The sequence below is a fragment of the Cardiocondyla obscurior genome, linkage group LG22 (genome assembly GCF_019399895.1).
Source record: "Cardiocondyla obscurior isolate alpha-2009 linkage group LG22, Cobs3.1, whole genome shotgun sequence".
Taxonomy (NCBI): Eukaryota; Metazoa; Arthropoda; class Insecta; order Hymenoptera; family Formicidae; genus Cardiocondyla; species Cardiocondyla obscurior.
This window is the reverse complement of record NC_091885.1, coordinates 1,067,685-1,086,142: the sequence shown is the minus strand read 5'-3', so window position 1 is coordinate 1,086,142 and position 18,458 is coordinate 1,067,685. Positions and strand designations below refer to the sequence as shown.

Here is an 18,458-nt window from a genome sequence, read left to right as displayed (position 1 = left end):
CGTCTAAGTATTTTCTTAATTTCTTTTGCAGCACTACCTCAAGAAAGGCCAACGATAACTGGGGAGGAAAAGGTGTACGCGAGCGGAGACGTGCTCGCGCTGAATTGCACCAGCGGCAGGTCTCATCCCGCTGCGAAACTCAGATGGTTCGTTAATGGGCAGCAAGTAAGCGCAATAGTATTTCATTTATACCCGTCGCGGCATCGGGGAAAAATGTTGCGCAACGCGGATATATATCGTCCGGCGAGCCGGATCTTTGATCGTCTTGATCAAAGCTAACATATGTAAAAACAAACTGAATATACAACGAGGAGAAAATAGAACGTTTCGCGATCGATGTTGCATTATTGTATCCCCGCCGAATAGGAACGTTTACAGCATGCATTCGCACGGGTGACCAGGCTTGCACAAAATCTATAGGACGTGTATGTATAACGTTGAAGCCTGAAATAGCACGTGGATAACACTGGCGGATAGAAACAGTCACGCGTTGAGGTTGGACGGGGTTGCACGGACGTTGGCGGGAACCATTGAGAGAATGGGAGACAAGCGAAAGAGAGAGAGAGAGAGAAAGCGAATGGGCAAGCTGGGGTTCCACGGTAAGCCGAGTGAGAGTTTGACCGTCGCGGCGATGTGGCTCGATTTCATCGCGTAAGCAACGGCGACGCTTGATGAGGCAAAGCTCCAATTAACGACCGGCGGAACGTATCTCTCTCTCGTACTGCAACATCGGCCACCGTGCGCCGATAGTCAGGATTGGAAAGCTTCTAATGCGCGATCAGTGGTACATCGCGGTTTTGCTCATCTATTGTTCCTTCGCCCGTTAGTCTCGCACTTTCATTTGTACAGTTTCGCGGGAATGACGACGAATCGGATAAAGACGGGGGTCGAAAGCGCGCGTCGAGAAAGAGGGCAGAGCCGAGAAATAAAAAGGGAGAGAAAAAAAAAAGAAAAAAAAAATACTGCAACGCTTTAATTAATCCGCGGCGCGCAAAAGTGGAGTCAATTTGCGTTTTGCGATAAAGGAGGCTGGCTGAGAGAAGAATGAAGGGGGTTCGCACGAGAGTTCTTCGCTTAATTGTTACCTTCTTTTTGCTGCATGATGATCTCAGATGAATCCAGAAACGGATTTCGTTCTTATCCCGCTCATTTATTTTACTCGTGTTTTTTAAATCTGGCACACTTGCCCGTTACTTTATTAGTCTATTTTTCGCGCGGTGAACGGACACGCGATAAATCGACGAAGGGACGCGCGTGCGAGCGTTACGAGCGTGGCGGAGGAAAAGACCGGGAAGGGGGAAAGAGAAGGTTCTATTCGGAGCGTGGAATTTTTATTTCTCTCGTTTTACGTTATTATTACAAAGTTTCCTTTCTCTCGCCACGTCACGAATAATTCAATCCTCCTATCGCTCGAGGCCGCCGAAGCTTCTATCGCATGCATATTGATGTATCGTTATCGGCATTGCCGGGTGAAGAAAACCCGGACGTACTTCTTGGCTCCGAACGAGAATAGCGAAGAAGTCCGATAAAATCATAGAAGATAAATGGCGAGAATATCTCCGGTTTTTTAGCGCGCGGCGAACTCCCTTGAATTATTTTCGTCTGTTTTACTAACGAGAACGGCAGGGACCATTTAGACGAGCCGAGAATAATATCCGCGAGGATCGGTGACGCTATAAAGGGAACGCAGATTAATCTTATCTTAAGCAGAAGGATTACCGCAATTATAACTTGGGCGAAATAAAAAAAAAAGAAAAAGAAAAAAGTCGCTGACAGTCTCCGCTGTTTGTGTTCTTAGATTAACTTAAAACAGCACAACGGGAGTAAGTGTTACAACCGTTTCTTTTATCCCTCTTGCTCTCCGCGGAACGTAAACGCGCCGCCGAAAACATGAAATTTACGGCGCCTCGAGAATATTCAATTTGCGAAACTTGAAACGGGGCCCCTCTTTTTCACCGTTTACACGAGAGATTACTCGTCGGCCGCGACGGGCAGGGACGGAACCGCGAGAGGAAAGTGTCAATAAACGACGCTCTTACGTCGAGAATAGGCAAATCACGTCACGTAAAGTGCAAGTGCTTTTCCGACGAAGCTTTAAAGACCCCGAAGATTACGCCAATATAACGAGCGACGCTCCTTTAGAGCCTCGCGATGAATCGCATGCTGCGGCGCCCGAAACTTTCTTCCTTATCTTTCGGACTCCGGTCTTCCCTTTTCCGCGGGAAACACACCTCCTCGCTTATGCTTCCTCCCTTCCCGCCCTTTCGAGCCGTTTTCCCTTCGAAGAAAACTTTGCAACGCTCCCAACGACGTCCATTAGAAGTTGCGCGAGTTTAGTATAGCACTTAACAAGTAATATTGTTTCGGAAATGTTCGTGTCGCAAGACTCGAAAAACCTGTTAACGCGAGTCAAGTAATCTCGCGAAGGGAAAAAGTTCGATCGCTCGCCAACTTGAGGAATATGTCGCGGATGAGCAGTATGATGGGAGAATCGTTGTTCATCGTAAAGCGACGATGAAGAACGGCGATAGACCGGCCGAATATCCCATCCGATTTTTATTCTTCAAATCCGCGGGTTGTTTCGCATTTACGATCGGCAAATAAAAATTTATATCTACTTAATGCTATTTTACGCTTTACGTTTATTCAATTATTCACGCCCGAATTGAATATTCCGAGCGCTAATAATATTATTCTGCTTCATGGTTTATTCCGAAAGGATTACTTATTTTCAAACTCCGAATAATTTTACGTAAGAAAAAGAAAGAAAACAAAATTATTTTATTAAATAAAGATCAACTTTCACGCGTATTGTTAATACCACGTTGTATTAAAATTCTAAATAAATTATAATTGCTGGTTTTAACTTTTTCTCGTACTTTTTCTCACTTCGTACATTCTTAGCCGTATACTATAAGGAAATACAGTCATTTTGGACGGTCGCGATAAAAAAAAGAAAAAAAAAAAGGGGTGAGACCAGCCGTGTTCCAAATCCCTACTTTAGTAATAACCATGCGCTTCTTAACCCTTTGTCGTCGTATAAGAGCTGCGAAAATGGCAGCACTTCTTGAAGACCGTCGCCATTCCGGCCAAACGAGTATTTTTACGAATTATGTTGCTATAAAAGGAAGTGTTCTACGTCGTTGTAGACTTGTAATGCCTCCGGAGGCATTTCTCGTAGGCTTTACAACGAATATTATGTCACGGTCGTGGTTCGCGGCTGCAAGAGACGGCGACGGATCGAAAGTAATTTCGTGGGTACTAATGAATTCTTTCTAGCTGAGTAGATATCATCAGCTCGTGCGTGGAAAAAAAAAAAGAAAAAAAAACGTCTCTTTCTTGAATGACCGTTTATCGATCATACTTCGGGTTAATCATTTCCATTACATCGATTACTTTCACGTCACTCTAAAATGTTTTTTTTTTTTTTTTTAATTCGCGGTAGCATTTTTTAACCGAAATACCTATTTAGATCGAACCCCCGTGAGAGCGAATAAATAATTACGGAATAAACTTACTTCGATGAACACGGAGCAATTAATCATTCGTGTTTGTTCGCGCCTGCCTGTTTGGCCGGAGTCTAGTTCAAGACTGTGTGCTTGTTTGCGGGCAACAATTATGTTACAGCCATTACTTTACCAGCCATTGCCTTACCAATCGAGAATCGCGAATTATATTACGTCAACGGGAGATACGCGCGAGACGTCTCGATAAGGAAAGTAACAAGAAATGTAACTCGTGCAAAGAGGTCTTGTTATCGTATTGGAACTCGTTGTCATTTCAACGGGAAACAAGTGCAAAAGAAAGAAGCAAAACTAGATTGGAATCGTATATATATATATGTATACATATATACATGTATGTAATGCGTATATCGCGAGAAAATAGTAGGAAGGAAGAAATCGAGAAACGGAATAACGGTCGAAGCGAGATATTATCGACGAAATCAAGGCGGCTTAATTTAAGTAGCTTAGAAAATTCTTTAATCTCCCGGTGTCCCTTTACTTCCTTATTATCCCCGCTGTCGTCTTTCGCCGGGCACGCCGAGACGAATTGCCGGACGACAACTGTTCAAAGATAGCGCGTAAGTACGCCGTAGATATGCCAAGAAGACGACGAAATTGCACCGTATTTCCACACAAAGTAGAATATATGCGGCCCAAATGTATAGTGTAGCCGCGCCGGGATAGAAACCATCTCGCTACAAAGGGACCGGTGTACTACCGGCGACAAAACCCGGGCGCGGAAGCGCTTGCGGAATTCATAAAATGATAGGGAAAACGTAAAGCGCTACGCTTTATCGGTGATACGCCGAAAATGACACGCGGGCCGCTGACATATTCCAATATATGTGCACCGCGTAGTATTATCCGCTGGGATCATCGTTGTTTTTCGAGACGCCGACGTATATATACTCTTTTGCACATCATCAGCATTCTTCTCTCGAAATGCTTATCCATCCGCGGACGAGGGGGCGAGAAGAAGGAAGGGCCGGGGAGAAGGAGGAGGGGGAGGGGGAGGGAAGGGAGACGACGAGCCGACTGTCCTCGGCAACATTTAAACGACGTCGAAGCACGAGCTCTCGTCGTCGTTTTCGCCCCATTTGCGTAGCCGTGTCACGGCAGTCTCGCGATTTCGTTAATTACGAAATTCTGCGCTTCAAACGAGCGTCGCACCGAAACTTTCGACGAAGTTCCGTCCGTCAACTTTCGCACGTTCCGCGCCGCTGCTCGTCTCCTTGCTTAACGCGCGTACACGCACAGGCGCGGCTCGCGTTAAAGTTTTTCGTTTCGCGAGAGAAATATTCAGAAGCCCGTAAAATGTCCTGTACAATTTGACTATCGCGCGCGCGCGCGTGTATCCACGGATGTGCAAACGTATGCGTACACGCATATATACATGTGTAGCACGTACGGGGAGGTACCAATTAGTTTATTAATGAGAGGCAACGGGGTCGAGACTCGACTTTCGAAGATAAACGGAAAGACGCGTGGAATACAGTCGGTATACGCGCGTCGAGTAAAATTGGAAGAACGAGATAGCTGGATGGAGAAAAGGCGGCGGGGAATAAGCGAGCAGAATTGTGTCGCTGTCGCGGCAAAAAATGGAAATTCCAGTCACATAAAATACGACGTACGGGTATAAAGAACTTGGCGGACTTGAATTACAAAGCGAGATCCGTATATCCGGCTGTTGCATAAAGTCGAGACATGGATATGGCGAATCTGACAAACGTGTCTGAAAAGACTGTTGGAGAGTATCATTAATACGTTTCACCACGTGTTATTTCTTTTTTTCTTTTTTTTTTTTTTAAATCCTTTTTCTTTCTTTAGCCTAACGCTAGTAAAAAGTACACAGCTGGATTAATTACGCTTTCTTGATTTTTATTCCGTGCCCGTGCGACGGCGATAAAATACGTTCATAAATTTATATTGTAATTTTGTCACTCGAGATACGCTCAATTCTAATTACAAGCGTAACATTTTATCTGTTTATTTATTTAGTTGCAAATTGAATTGAACGATTCCAATCTTGCGAGAGAGACAATGGCTGCGAGTATGGAGAATAACAATAACACATTTTCCTCTCTACGTAACACATCGCGTATATATCTATATTTATTTCTCTATAACATATTTTTGCTGATCCTACTTTCAACATTTATTCTCATACGTACGGAGTCTCCACCGGCGGCTTCTCGGTCATTCTATATTTTACCGTCCATTAAAAAACTGCGCTTTTTAATATACGTTTGTTATAACGTTTAATGCGTCTCATATACAATAATAAGAACTTTATTCAGGATACTGGCGTTGTTTGCCAGCACGCCTGTTTACATTTAATTCCATTTCGACACGATACTCCGTAATCATCCTCGCGATAATCTCGAAGCTAACCCGCGCCGATATTAACTTCGTCTCTAAACGATATTTGCTCGTTTTATCGCGCTGCACGCGATGCGCGCGGTGTGCATTTATTAGAATCGGCGCAATCACATCGAAGCATCGCGCCGGGGTGCATTATCGTCGTCCCGCGGCATCACATTTACGCTCCTCGTTTCCTGCTCAATGCCTTTGCGTTCTTCGACGCAACAATACACCGGACGTATATTGCATCCCGCCGCGACGTCCCTTGTTCCTCGGCATTGCGACAGATTCTGGTCCCTACGATTTATTAGATGTATAATTACCGAGCGCGTATCCTACGCTTTAGATTTATGTTCCTTCCCCCTTCTCCCCTCTCGTGCGAGAGTCACGCATAACCGGAACATTATTACGAGATTGGCGGATCGGTGAATTTTTTTAAGAGCTAATTATTCCACCGAAATTCCTTAATTTTTTTTTCGAAACATTAATAATAACATTGATATCAAATTGATGTATTCTCTTGTTTGTGAATCGTCTCGCATTTAAGGGATATATCTTAGATAGTTAATTATACGGGATCAGCATTAATCTAGATTGACGCGTGCGATTCTAAGAGATAACAAAGATTTATTTATAGCAAGGTAGTCGCGCGTCTATTCATATTCCGAGCTTGCAACGGCAACCGATCGATCGGGTACCACGCTCGAGGGAACCTCGCGACGAGCGGCATTCATTCTTTTCCCCGATGCTGCAAACGGAAAGTTACTTTCAATGCGGCTCCGTGCTGCGCCCGCGGAAAGGAACGTTGCGCAACGAACGTTGATTTTTTCCAGGTGAAGCCCGACACGGAGCAACAGTACGAGGTGCACGGCCTGTACTTGACGATATCGAGTCTACTGCTCGAGCTGGAGCCGGGTCATCTTGCCAGCGACAAGATAAACGTCAGGTAATTTCGGTGTTTACAGCGCGCCATATATTTCCGTCGTTCGACAGAGCCGTTGCCTATGGCACTTCGGCGTACACCCACCCTATAAATATACATCGCACTTGCTCGCGAATAGGACAGCACGTTTTATGCGAATTTCACGCGTTACAGCCCGATAATTTATCCTTCCGTCTGGATCGGCCGGGACCCAGCCCCGAAATATGATCGAATATCCGTCCTTGTTGCAGGTGCGAGGCGACGGTGCGATCGACTCACGAGCTACGCGAGCCATTCGTCGACGTTCGGGACACCGAGGTCTTTGGTAAGCCCGACTGAGCAACTACAGCACAATCGATACGTATAATTGGCGTAACGAGAGCTAATTGCGATCCCGAAGATCGATATCACGCGGACGAAATAAATGCTCGCGTTTAGAAACGCCTACGTTATTATAGACTCGAAATCCGTTTGTTTCAATCAACCTTTAATCAAATAGGTTAAATACGCGATTAAAAAGTACCGGGTTTGGAATTACCGTTTAATTAATGTATAATTTCTCCCTATAGTTAAACGCAGTTTAGACAATACAATTGGATAATGTCAGGGATAGAAATATACGTATGTATATACATATATATTTATATATATTATAAGTATATATATATATATGTACTTATATATATGTAGGTATATAATTCGATACATTGGTTATTTAATAAACATATATTAATGAATAAACGTATAAACACTTGCACAATCAGAATTATATCTACAAAGTTAATATTTATGTTTAAATTTTCCGCTTTACGTCTACGTATACTATTTTACTAAACGGTAAATATGCACGACATACGCGCAATATACTGACAAATTTAATAATTATAATTCAAAAATTTTAATCATGTATATAATTTGATATACTATATATATATATACATATGTATATATAATTTGATACAGCAATGTCTGAGAATAAATTATATGCTTGTAATATGAGAACAAAATTATTTGCATTTGCAATGTACCTTTATTAAATTATTGTATGCGAATGCGTACGATCAAATAATAAACATCACATGACAGGTAATGAGAATATTTGATGCTGAAACGAGTAAAGCTAGTAAAAACGAATTAAATTTAAACCGCGCGGTGTACAATAAAAAAATAATGGTCCCTCATCACGTAATCTTTTCTAAGATAACTTGAATACAAAATTTAGATTCGCAAAAACTTCCCGAAAGCCAATCTAAAATATTTATCGGTAATCGCGCTATGTAATTAATTCAAAACATCGAGATTACGGTGCTCGATGCACCTCGCGCCAACGACGTAGGCTAATAAAGCTGTGCTCCTGATTACGAGTGTTTATTCTCGGCAACAAACTTTCGGTTATCGATGCAACGTACGTTTCTTTCGCGGTAACCACTCGAGGAAATGTACACGCTTTATTATTTCCTGGCATGCGAAATTAGCATGGGACCCGGCGTTACGGCCGGGCCCCGACTAATCGACCGGCTCTCTCCCGGTTCCCGCGAGAAGCAAGGGCTGCAGAGAAATTAAGACAATAATTTACAACCGTTACCACCTGCCCGCGCAACACGCTTCCCGCCCAGCTGCACCTGCCAGTTACTTTATCCTATCCTTCGCCCCATGCCCCACCGGATTTGCCCGAGACCGTGCGTTCATTATCGTCTAACTCGCTACTTGAATTACTTTCGACTACTTCTCACTCCACCGCTTCCTCGTCCCGCCTCGTCCGCGTCTCCGAATATATCTGGGGCACTGTTATAACGCAATCGATGGGTCGTATACCGTGCGCGTACCTATAGTTGCAATATGTAAGTGCGAAATTACAGCGGCGCGAAAGCCTCGTTTCCCGCTCGCACGGGGGGTGTCGCCGATGGGGAAAATCGTGGAATGAAAGGGACGAGGGAGGGAGAGAGGGAAGGGGGTTGAATACGTGATTCATCAGATCGTACACAGTGGTGTGTCTGTATGCACTCGCGTTCCCGGCCAACAACGCTCTCGGCAATGCTCCGCGCGCAGCGCGCGATTAAATATTTATCAACTAATCCCTCGCGTCACGCAATTCCGAGTTACGATAAGAAATTCACGATTCGCGCGCGGCGTTACAGCGGGCGAATACGCGCGCACCCGCTTGCGGACACTGGCCGTATGCCGATATACATATATCACGAGAGTTTTACCGCAATAGTATTTTTCGGGCTCGCCCGATGGACCATAAATCGACTTTTCGCGAGAGCACTCGTTTACACGCGACGTGGCAGCAATATTTCGTGGCGATGTAAGCAGACTATTTTTCGTGGGAACGCACAGACACTCGCAGTTGACTGGTCGTTGAAATAGCAATAGCACCCGAAAGCGAGAGAGAGAGAAAGGGGAGAAAGAGAGAGAGAGGCGTACACTGTGCACTCCACGCCTGCAGCGTCATGCTTTCGATTCGGTTCAATTTTGCCAGAATGAGCCGCCGCGACCGATCAGCCGCGATTCACGCTGTTCCGAACGCGCATATCTCTCTTTTATTAGGGCCACAAAGGTAATCAACGATTTACCGCATTTGTATACGATTGTGTTGCTCGGTTGAAAAATACGTCGAAAAATACTCGGCCGATGGAACACCTGCCGCGGATATAGATACCCATTTTTTTTTACATTTTTTTTTTTCCGTAATTTAGAGGATGTTACGTGTCGCGTTCTCTATTTTTGTTAAGCTACGGCTGCTGCATTATGGCCGAATATCGGACGTTAAGATATCGAAAACTGTAACACAGGTGTGCGGAAACTCAACATTTTTATATTTTAAATTAATATCGTACTTTTAATTTTAAAAAATAAAATTCTAATAAATTCGTATCATTCAAGTGTCTAATATCATGTCCGAGATTCGAAAGTATTTGCGAAAGCACTGCTCGTCCTATGAAAGTGATAAGATTAAATTCCAACAGTGCCGATAATAATTCCATTCCGATTAAGAGGTGAACGCTTTCGGCTCGATGACGACGTGCGATTTTTGAGAATGCATTGCGGGACCGTGACGATCGTAACGACTCATGCATTACGAATACGCAACGAGAATGATCAAATGTGCGTTAGCTGCATGCCGTCGTGTCACGCGGCGCAATACAAATCCCGCGGGCGGACGAAGGGAATTACAATGCATATAATACCCGGCATTTGACTAGCTCTGCGTATAACTATGCTATTGTAAACCGACAAACATTTCGGCGCATACAAACGCGCGCCTAGTTATCGGGATATTTTGCCGCTGTTGTCGCGCGTCTGGAAATATTCGAGTCATAAGTCGAGCCAATTCCCACATTGTTAGTTAACATACGAGACACGCGCCCGGCATTTCGCGCAAAATTTCCCGGCCGACAGCGACGCAACAACTGCGGCCCGTTCGATACTCCAAAGTAGAAAGATCAATGCTGGAACGTAACGAGTTTTCACGGGCTTGAAAAAAAGGAAATAAAAGTATCCGGTTCCCACTAATCTATGAATAATTCACGAGTTTGCTTAGGTAATAGCGCAATTATGTTTACAATTTACCGCAAACGTAATCGGGAACGCCCGATTATAACTAAATACGAGGAGGAGGACGCGTGCTTTTTATCGTCGCTAGATACCCGAATGGTACTCGGCCTAATTGCATAAGTGGGCCTCCGAATATCGACCGGGCGAGCCCGAGCGCCGCACGACACCGGGTAAAAGGGTAAAAGAAATAAACGCGAAGGGGGGAAGGGGGAGGTAACGGACACGCGGGGGAGAATACGAGGGAGAGGAGATGAAGGGGGTGAGACAGCCGGCGTGCCGGTCGGCCGAAGTCAGGTCTCGAAGCAAAATCGGGTAGGAAGGAGAGGACAGGTAAAAAGAGGCAAGGCAAACCGGAAAAGACGTCGAACGACTCGAAGAAATTGCTCTTAACGATCTTCGATTTTCTCGTTAGACGGAATCGTTCTTGGAAGCGCCCTACGCGACGGCCGGCGTCGCTACGCCTCCTGCATTTACCACCGACCTGGCTACCTATAACTCGAACCTCTGCCAACTATCAGTTTTCTTTCTATCAGCGCCCCGGCTTTCGTCTCCCCGTGTCACCCCTTTAACTTCCTCCTCGTTCCCTCCAATCTCTCAAATTATCCTTTCGCGCCGTCCCACTTTTCTTATTTCTCCTTTAACCCAGTCACGGCTTAACTCGGTCACAACGTCGTCAATCCCGCCAAAAGGCGGCCCCCGCTTGATCGGCTTTAATCCATTTTAATCCTACGGAATGAGTTAATTTGTAAATGCCCCGGTAATTTTACTTTTGTAGACTTGGTTAGTGCAACGCGTAATTATATTTTTACGGCGTCGAATGGAATTATAACCGCGAACATTTATTATATGACGAGGCTCGCGCGTGTGTCATTGTTAATTTGTAATAAAACATACCGGGTGCGTTGTCACGCGAGATATAATTGGTTCAAAGAGTCGAAACATTTTCCAGAAAGCGTTTAAACTATTTTATTCGTAAAATTTTAAGTTACGCAACTATCTGATAAAAGTAGAGTCGAAAATTGAACGTCGTTACACTTTTATGATACTCGGTTTAAAAAAGCAAATAGAAAGGATAAAAAATTTAGAAGGTAAACGTCCAGATTTTCTGTTATATTTGCAAAATCAAATCACGGGAAAAATGATCCATGATAGTGCTTTAACAACTTCGGCGCGCCCCTCCCTCGTGCAGATAGCAAAAACAAAAAGACCGTATGCGTAACTTTATTCTTTTCACAAATAATACCGAAATACGCGGCCCGAGTGTGAGCCCGACAATAGTTTCGGTTGGGTTACGTCGAAAGCTGATATTGTATTCCTCTTTATATTTCCGGAATGAGTCAAATGCCGTTCTTTTCGAAGTGGAAATACCGCGTGCACGGCGCGCGTTTATTCGCCTCTGAGAAAAAAGGGATGGGAAGAATGTGAGATAAATCTGTATCGCGTAGACGATTTTCAGTGGCTCAATGGGGCCCTTCGAGTTATGACATATGAATGACCAGTATTGTCTATTTACGTTACTTGAATGGCACATTGTTTCGCTTCGCACGCGATGTATGACGGTCAAGTTGTCACAGGCCCGTGAATTCTCGAATTTTATCGCGTACGCGAAAGCATAGCGCGAATTTTCATTTAACGCGGTTAAATAATTCTTTTATTCCATAAATTAAAATTATTAGACAGCTTCGTACAAATTTAACGCGCGTTTTAACGCGCTTCTAAGATAAGTTCTCTGGTATCTTGCTATTTTTCCTTTTAAAATTAATTTTAAATATCCCTATGTAATATTCTACATGAACTTCGCACGAATATAAAATGCTCTTTCGCGAAAAAAAATATTCTTTTTACGTTGTGTGCATTTGTAATTTATCGTGCATATGCATTATATTGATTTTTTTTTATTATTACTATTCAATAATTTTTTATCACATTTTACTATTAAGGTTTCAGTTTTATTTAAAATTTTATGTTTTACACATTTTTTTTTAGTACAGTCGGAAATAGGATAGAAGTATGGAACGAGGAAACTGTCCGCATTAAGAATGCGTTGTAGCAAGCATAAAATAAGAACACCGTTTGCGAAGTCGTTCATCTCGTTACGAAATGTATCCGAAAGTTACACACGTTTCAGCTAAACTACCGTTCCTCCAAAGAAAACTAGCTTATCGAGTTATCTCAAAGCACTCGTGCGTGACGAAGGTGACGATACCAATTCTAGGCTTCTATCTGTTTTCCGCATGTGTCTGGCAAAGCCAGTTTAGAACACGTGTAACTGCTACTTAAAATTCTAAAAATTAATTAGTTAAGAATCTTCAAATCGCTCAAATGTTCTTTTCAATATTACATCGAAATATATTATACATATATACATACATAAAATATGTAATTTACATATAACTTCGAGAGTTATGTAACAATCTACATTTTGCGCTGCCTCTACTGTAAATCAATTTGCCAGTAAAAAAAAAAAAAAAAATATATGAATCATGATTTTGGCTGACGAACCGATTTATTTTAACAAAAATAAAAAGTAACGCGAAATATAAATTATTACACAATTCCTGAAATAGATTTCCATATTTCTGAATATCTCTCCCCCTTTTTTATTTTTTTATTTTTAATTATACCATTTATTAATCATCCGCGGAATTCGCGCGAGTGAAATTTTCTCACTTGCAACTACGTTGCAACATAATCTCCGCCTATATATTTGATTGCGATTCGAATAATTGAATGTCATAATTAACATTACGTTGTCACTCATGTTGAAACCGTAATCTTTCTTCCGCGGAAACCCAATTATCACTAGAATGAATTAGCACGAGTGCGCAGTGACGCGGTAAATAGCGAATGCATTTGTAATATTTCTCTCGTTGACGACGAAGAGAAATTAAACAATAATTCTAACGCCGCGATTCCAATGAGTTTTTTCACTTTACTATTTTATTACGTCAAAATCGATTGCAAAACAAAAATAAGAAAAAAAAAAAAAAAAATTATTAAATTATAGCCCGCGCTAATAACTTTTTATTTCTTAACATTTCAGTACAAGGTCTCGCCACCCTGACGGCACCATCGCTGTGTTTGCTGATGGGTTTGGTACTACAACGATTTCTGCTACCCATGTAGATCTTTCCGGTATAGTAAAAGCATCGGAGTCACCTTTAACCTAAGAGGAAGCGGAGGGAAAAGTTGGGTGAACACGGAGGAAACGAAAGGCGAGGGGAACGACCAACATTTCGTGACGAAAGACAATCATATCTTAATGCGAAGCGAACTGCGACGAGAAATCGAAAGGATTCGCGTCAGACTTGTTGATCGTTATCGCAACGGCGAACGCGTCCTTGCGATTTTTGCACGTCGCTGCGCCTTATCGTTAGACCGGAGCATCGAGTTAAATAAGCATCGATCCGCGCTCGTCGTTGCTCACAAAAATACATCCTCCCATCTACCCGACACGTGTAAAATCCTAGATAGTCTAATTAACTGCGGAAGAAAATACGCGATAACTGAATGGACATTCACGAAGTTCTCGCACGTGCGAGAAACTCTTCCTCTACGCTCGTTTATTCTGTTAGGATCGATATCTGCGTCGTTATTCGTGAAATAGATTCAAATCGGCCGCACTCGGGGGTTCAAACTCTCGATAACGAGAAGGAACTTTTCGAACTTTCCCATCTTAACGATATAACTTAGAAAATTAAACGATTCTGCAACCGTAAAATAAAATTTAAATAAAATTTCATTAACAAATTATTACGGATTCAACAGGAATTGCCAATTGAAACGTCACTTGACCCTGCTATGTAAAATAAAACGTTATTTTCTCTGAAAGTTTGAACCCCGTAAATCTTTTTTTTTATTTTTTTTTATGTTATTTTTTTAATAGTTTGCAAAGGGCGAAGAGATGCAGTCGATCGAAATCGTCGGCGAGGAATGAATTTTTACGCCTGGGACAGAAGAAAAAAAAAGAGTAAGTACCTGAATAGTAATGGTACTTAGTACGCGAAATAACACTTGTCAACTCGAAATGAATTTATAATCAAGAGTTTAACAAGCTAAAAACGTATCTGGCGGCCCCAGATAACGGCATATATCGATTCCTGCAGTACAATTTTTGTTACGACGCAACATTTTTGATGTTTGCAATATTTTTCCGTTGAAATAATAAGCAAATCCCATGCAAATCCTATGTTTTGTATTTTCGTTTTCGATCTTCTCGCTCACATATTTGACTTGCTTATATTATATTTTTCATAAAAATAGTTTAAAAAAAAAAAAATTTAAATAAACGTCACGGAAACGGCAATGTATACGGATAAAAACATCTCGGGGACGTAGCTTTAACAAAAAACGGTGCATAATTCTTTGTATAAGATATTGCAAGTTTTATTTTCCATGAAATCTTCCCGTAATATGGCATAAAAAATTTTGCAGCCGTGAAGTCGATTTAAAAGTGTCGAGAACGTTGTACCTCAAGGTTAAAAAATCTTGTGTGCGTGATACTATTGTCAGTGATAACGGGTGTAGCAATTGTCAGAATGCAATCGTTATCGATTATACATATACGTGCCGCGACTGAGTGTAAATATATATATACATATATATATATATATATATATATATATATATATATATATATATATATATTATAACATCGAGGTAGACACATGTTTTCATCAAGCCCCGTCGTAAGCTTCCTTCATTCTAATTATAACTTTTAATTGATACGTGTAATTAATATAATAAGCCAAGAAGAAACTCGCGGATCTCCAATTGCACGACACCCTCCCGATTTTCCTGCATAATATATTGTCACGCCGAAAAAAAAAAGCCCTTTCGCTAAATGGATAAGTGCAAAAAGAAGATCCTTATCGCTAGGGCGAACAGTGATCCCGAAAAGAATTACATTTATCATCCCAGAAAAGAATATAGTTATAAAATCTTGAAAGAATTTATTCATTGTTATACAAGATGTATTTATGAATAATACATTCAGTTTCCATCGTTACCGTTTCACGTATCCATTATTCATCCAAAAATTATTAAAATTTAAGTTATATTTCAAGTAAAGGAAATTTAATAAATATCGTAGGTGGGATAAACAAAACTGAAACTGAAAAGACATTTATGGCTGCAGCTTAATGTTTTTTGTTTAAAAATATTTCTGAAACATTTGATTATTTGATATTAAACTTTCATTGAAAAAGCGGAACAAAATTTATGCAAATACTCTGGCTGTAATGTATAATTTATTTATCAATTTCATGTAATATTCGGCTGATCGATCACGAATATATAATCTCAATGAACATTCGTAGCATTATAAATTGAAAATCGCAGTTCTGAAAATTTAAAGGAGTTCATTGGCTTGCTGTTTGCCCTAGGTATTTCGACACCTGTGAGATCGTGCAACGCATAAAATGCGTAACGAACTTCAGACCTGCAGCGTGTACGAAGTGTTTATTTTTTTTTTCTCTTTCTTTTTTTTTATCGCATAAACACACACATGTATATAAACATATATGCACGGGAGCAGCCGCCATCAACGATTGCGAGCGATCGGAAAATATGATTCATACGCGTAAGCCGATTAATTTACAAAGTTCAACGTACACACGGCTGACGTAGATATTTATACAGGACTCTCCGCGGAAATGCGTTATTTTTTCACCCGAGATTAATAGTTGTTGCATTCCACGTCCCACTGTGTTTTCATATGTCTCGCTGGTACAGTCGTGAGTCGTCGCGATCGACAGGTCGACGTAAATAAATGTTTATGTAATAAAATATAATTGCCAGATTTTTTTTTTTCTCTCTTCCTTTTTTTTTTTTTTTTCTTTTGGCGCACCGGATATGAGCGTCAATAAAGCTCATTACGTTCGATAGACATCGAGGTCTCGATAAAACGGGGATTTCACGGCCCTGAAAACTAGAACGCCAGCCCTCACGAGAACATCAGACGAGAGAATATTCGCAGACTATACGATTAAGATACCGCTCATTAAAGTTTAGTTAGACGTGCTTCCGAGAGAGAACAATTCGATAAAATATTCAATTCGAATCCCGGAGGATTGCTCGAGCGATATCGGTCTTTGCCTTCATCGCGAACACAATCATCTTTCATAATCCATGGGAAAGCCGGCCGGTTATTGTATGCGAAACGATATCCAATAGGAAGCCCCCCCAACACATTTTCGCGTATGATTTGCGTCGTTAGCCTTATTATCGCATTTCTCAGTTATTCAAATTCCCAGTTTGCATTGAGGATTTCGCGACAGAATCGGCAATACTGATGATCAAGTGTAGTGAAATGGTATAAACGCGCACGCAACGACGTTATTCGCTCTTTGTCTCGCTCTTCCTCAATGCGTTTATCGGCGATGGCATGCAACAAATACCGCTAAAGCTCTTCCAGTCCTATGCTTCCCGTTTCGAAATCGATAACTTTCTAGATAACAGCAGCAAGGTCCCGCGATCATGGGATCGTTCGCGGGATGCGCCGCGTTTATATGAAGAGTCGCGTGAAGTTGTAAAGAGAAATGAGAGTGCGCGATCGTTGAAGCGCTTATAACAATTTCACACTGGGATTCAGTATTCCGTTTAGTTTGTCAGTGAATATTGGATCGAGTACAAGCAAAACATATTTTGACAGTATAAATACTATTTGCCAAAAGAAATAAATAAATAAATAAATAAAAGAATATAAAAAAATCTAGTCCTATATATGGTTTTGGTGAGTTATTGTAGCGTGTGGAAGGTTCAGCGCGAAGGTTATGCGGTGTCTCTTTGGCATGCAAAAGAGCCATCGGAACTTTAAGGTGAGAGGTGAAGTTTCAACCTGGAAATTTATCATTAATTCTCTGCAATGTGCCGCGTCATGGCTTGAGAAGGTAACACATCGTCGTAATAGTATGACGAAGGTATTATAGTATACCGTATAAACTACTTATACATACATAGAATCGTATATCACCGCATATTTTTTTTTTTTTACTTCTCCTCTCCCTCTTTTTCTTTTGTACGATTCCTAATTACTATCCGACATGTGTTATGTAAAACGGCTATTCAAAAGAATGTCCGGTATTTTACGCGGATAAGCTACGGCAAATGTTATGTAAAGAGCATTAAATCTTCTTGCAAATATGAATCATTAATACCGATTAAAAGTTTAAAACGGGTAACATGAATAAATAGTCAAAATGATCTGATCGCTCCGGTCGTTCTGGTCTTAATTCGTAAATCAGCAAAATTCTCCCCATAATTCGTGAATTATTATCGTTCACGTTTACCAGAGGAGGGGCTATTTAAATAACAAATACAGTCGGGGCGTTTTAATACCTCATTTGGCACGAAAAATTCCGATGCGGATGGCAATGCATAAAGCCCGCGCGTTACATCCCGCCCGTCGTTATTTTCGAGTTCCAATTATCACACTTCGCCATATATAGTTGATAAACTTCGCCGGCACGGTTAACCGCACTCGACGTACAAAAACTGTACATAACTGATACGTCTTTTCAGATTACGACAGGAGAACGCGAGGTACTTTACATTTACATATTCCGGGCGAGCAGGCTTTAGCTTTTCATTTGCTTTGAAGTGTCGTTGGGCGGCAGTATGTTTTACGTCTTATCAGGGACATATCTCCGATATTTACGGCGGCGTTGGCCGAGCAAAGAATTGTACATACCCCTGTATATAACTGCGCTGTAAAATATAATAGTAAGGGTACTCGATGGGGAGCTGAAGGGCTTCGCGTCCCGGAAGTCTCGTGTGTGATTAAGCCGATGCGAGGGACGTCAGTCCCCCGGCATCCGGCGGGAAGATAACGGAAGTATTTAGCCATATTGTGAAAGTGTTCAAACGACGGTGTCTCGAGAATCGCGAGGCATTGTCGGATACAGATAAGGATTATACGCGAGAACGCGCCCATATCTTCGCTCGCGAGGCGAGAAGTGTAGCTATTAAAAGAAGAAAAAATAAAGACGGTGTACTCGGTGTTAGCTTTCAGTTGTAACGAGCTTCTGGATACACACGTGACAACGTACGAACACACGCACACGTGCATACATACATACATACATACATACATACATACGTACATACACACG

The 18,458-nt window shown here is 41.7% G+C and overlaps 2 protein-coding genes across 3 annotated transcripts in view; one reads left to right on the top strand and one right to left on the bottom strand.

Annotated features, from left to right (window-relative positions):
* LOC139111095 (cell adhesion molecule 2) overlaps positions 1-15,355 on the top strand; it is an 80,532-nt gene extending 65,177 nt beyond the window's left edge. For both annotated transcript variants that reach the window (XM_070671181.1, XM_070671180.1), the window contains 4 exons: positions 32-165; positions 6,701-6,813; positions 7,041-7,114; positions 13,391-15,355. In XM_070671181.1, the coding sequence (XP_070527282.1) occupies positions 32-165; positions 6,701-6,813; positions 7,041-7,114; positions 13,391-13,473 (404 nt within the window). In that variant the 3' untranslated portion in view covers positions 13,474-15,355. The remainder of the gene's footprint in view (positions 1-31; positions 166-6,700; positions 6,814-7,040; positions 7,115-13,390) is intronic.
* The window catches only part of LOC139111096 (uncharacterized), a 173,924-nt gene that overhangs the window by 84,310 nt on the left and 71,156 nt on the right, over positions 1-18,458 (bottom strand). The window lies entirely within an intron of this gene.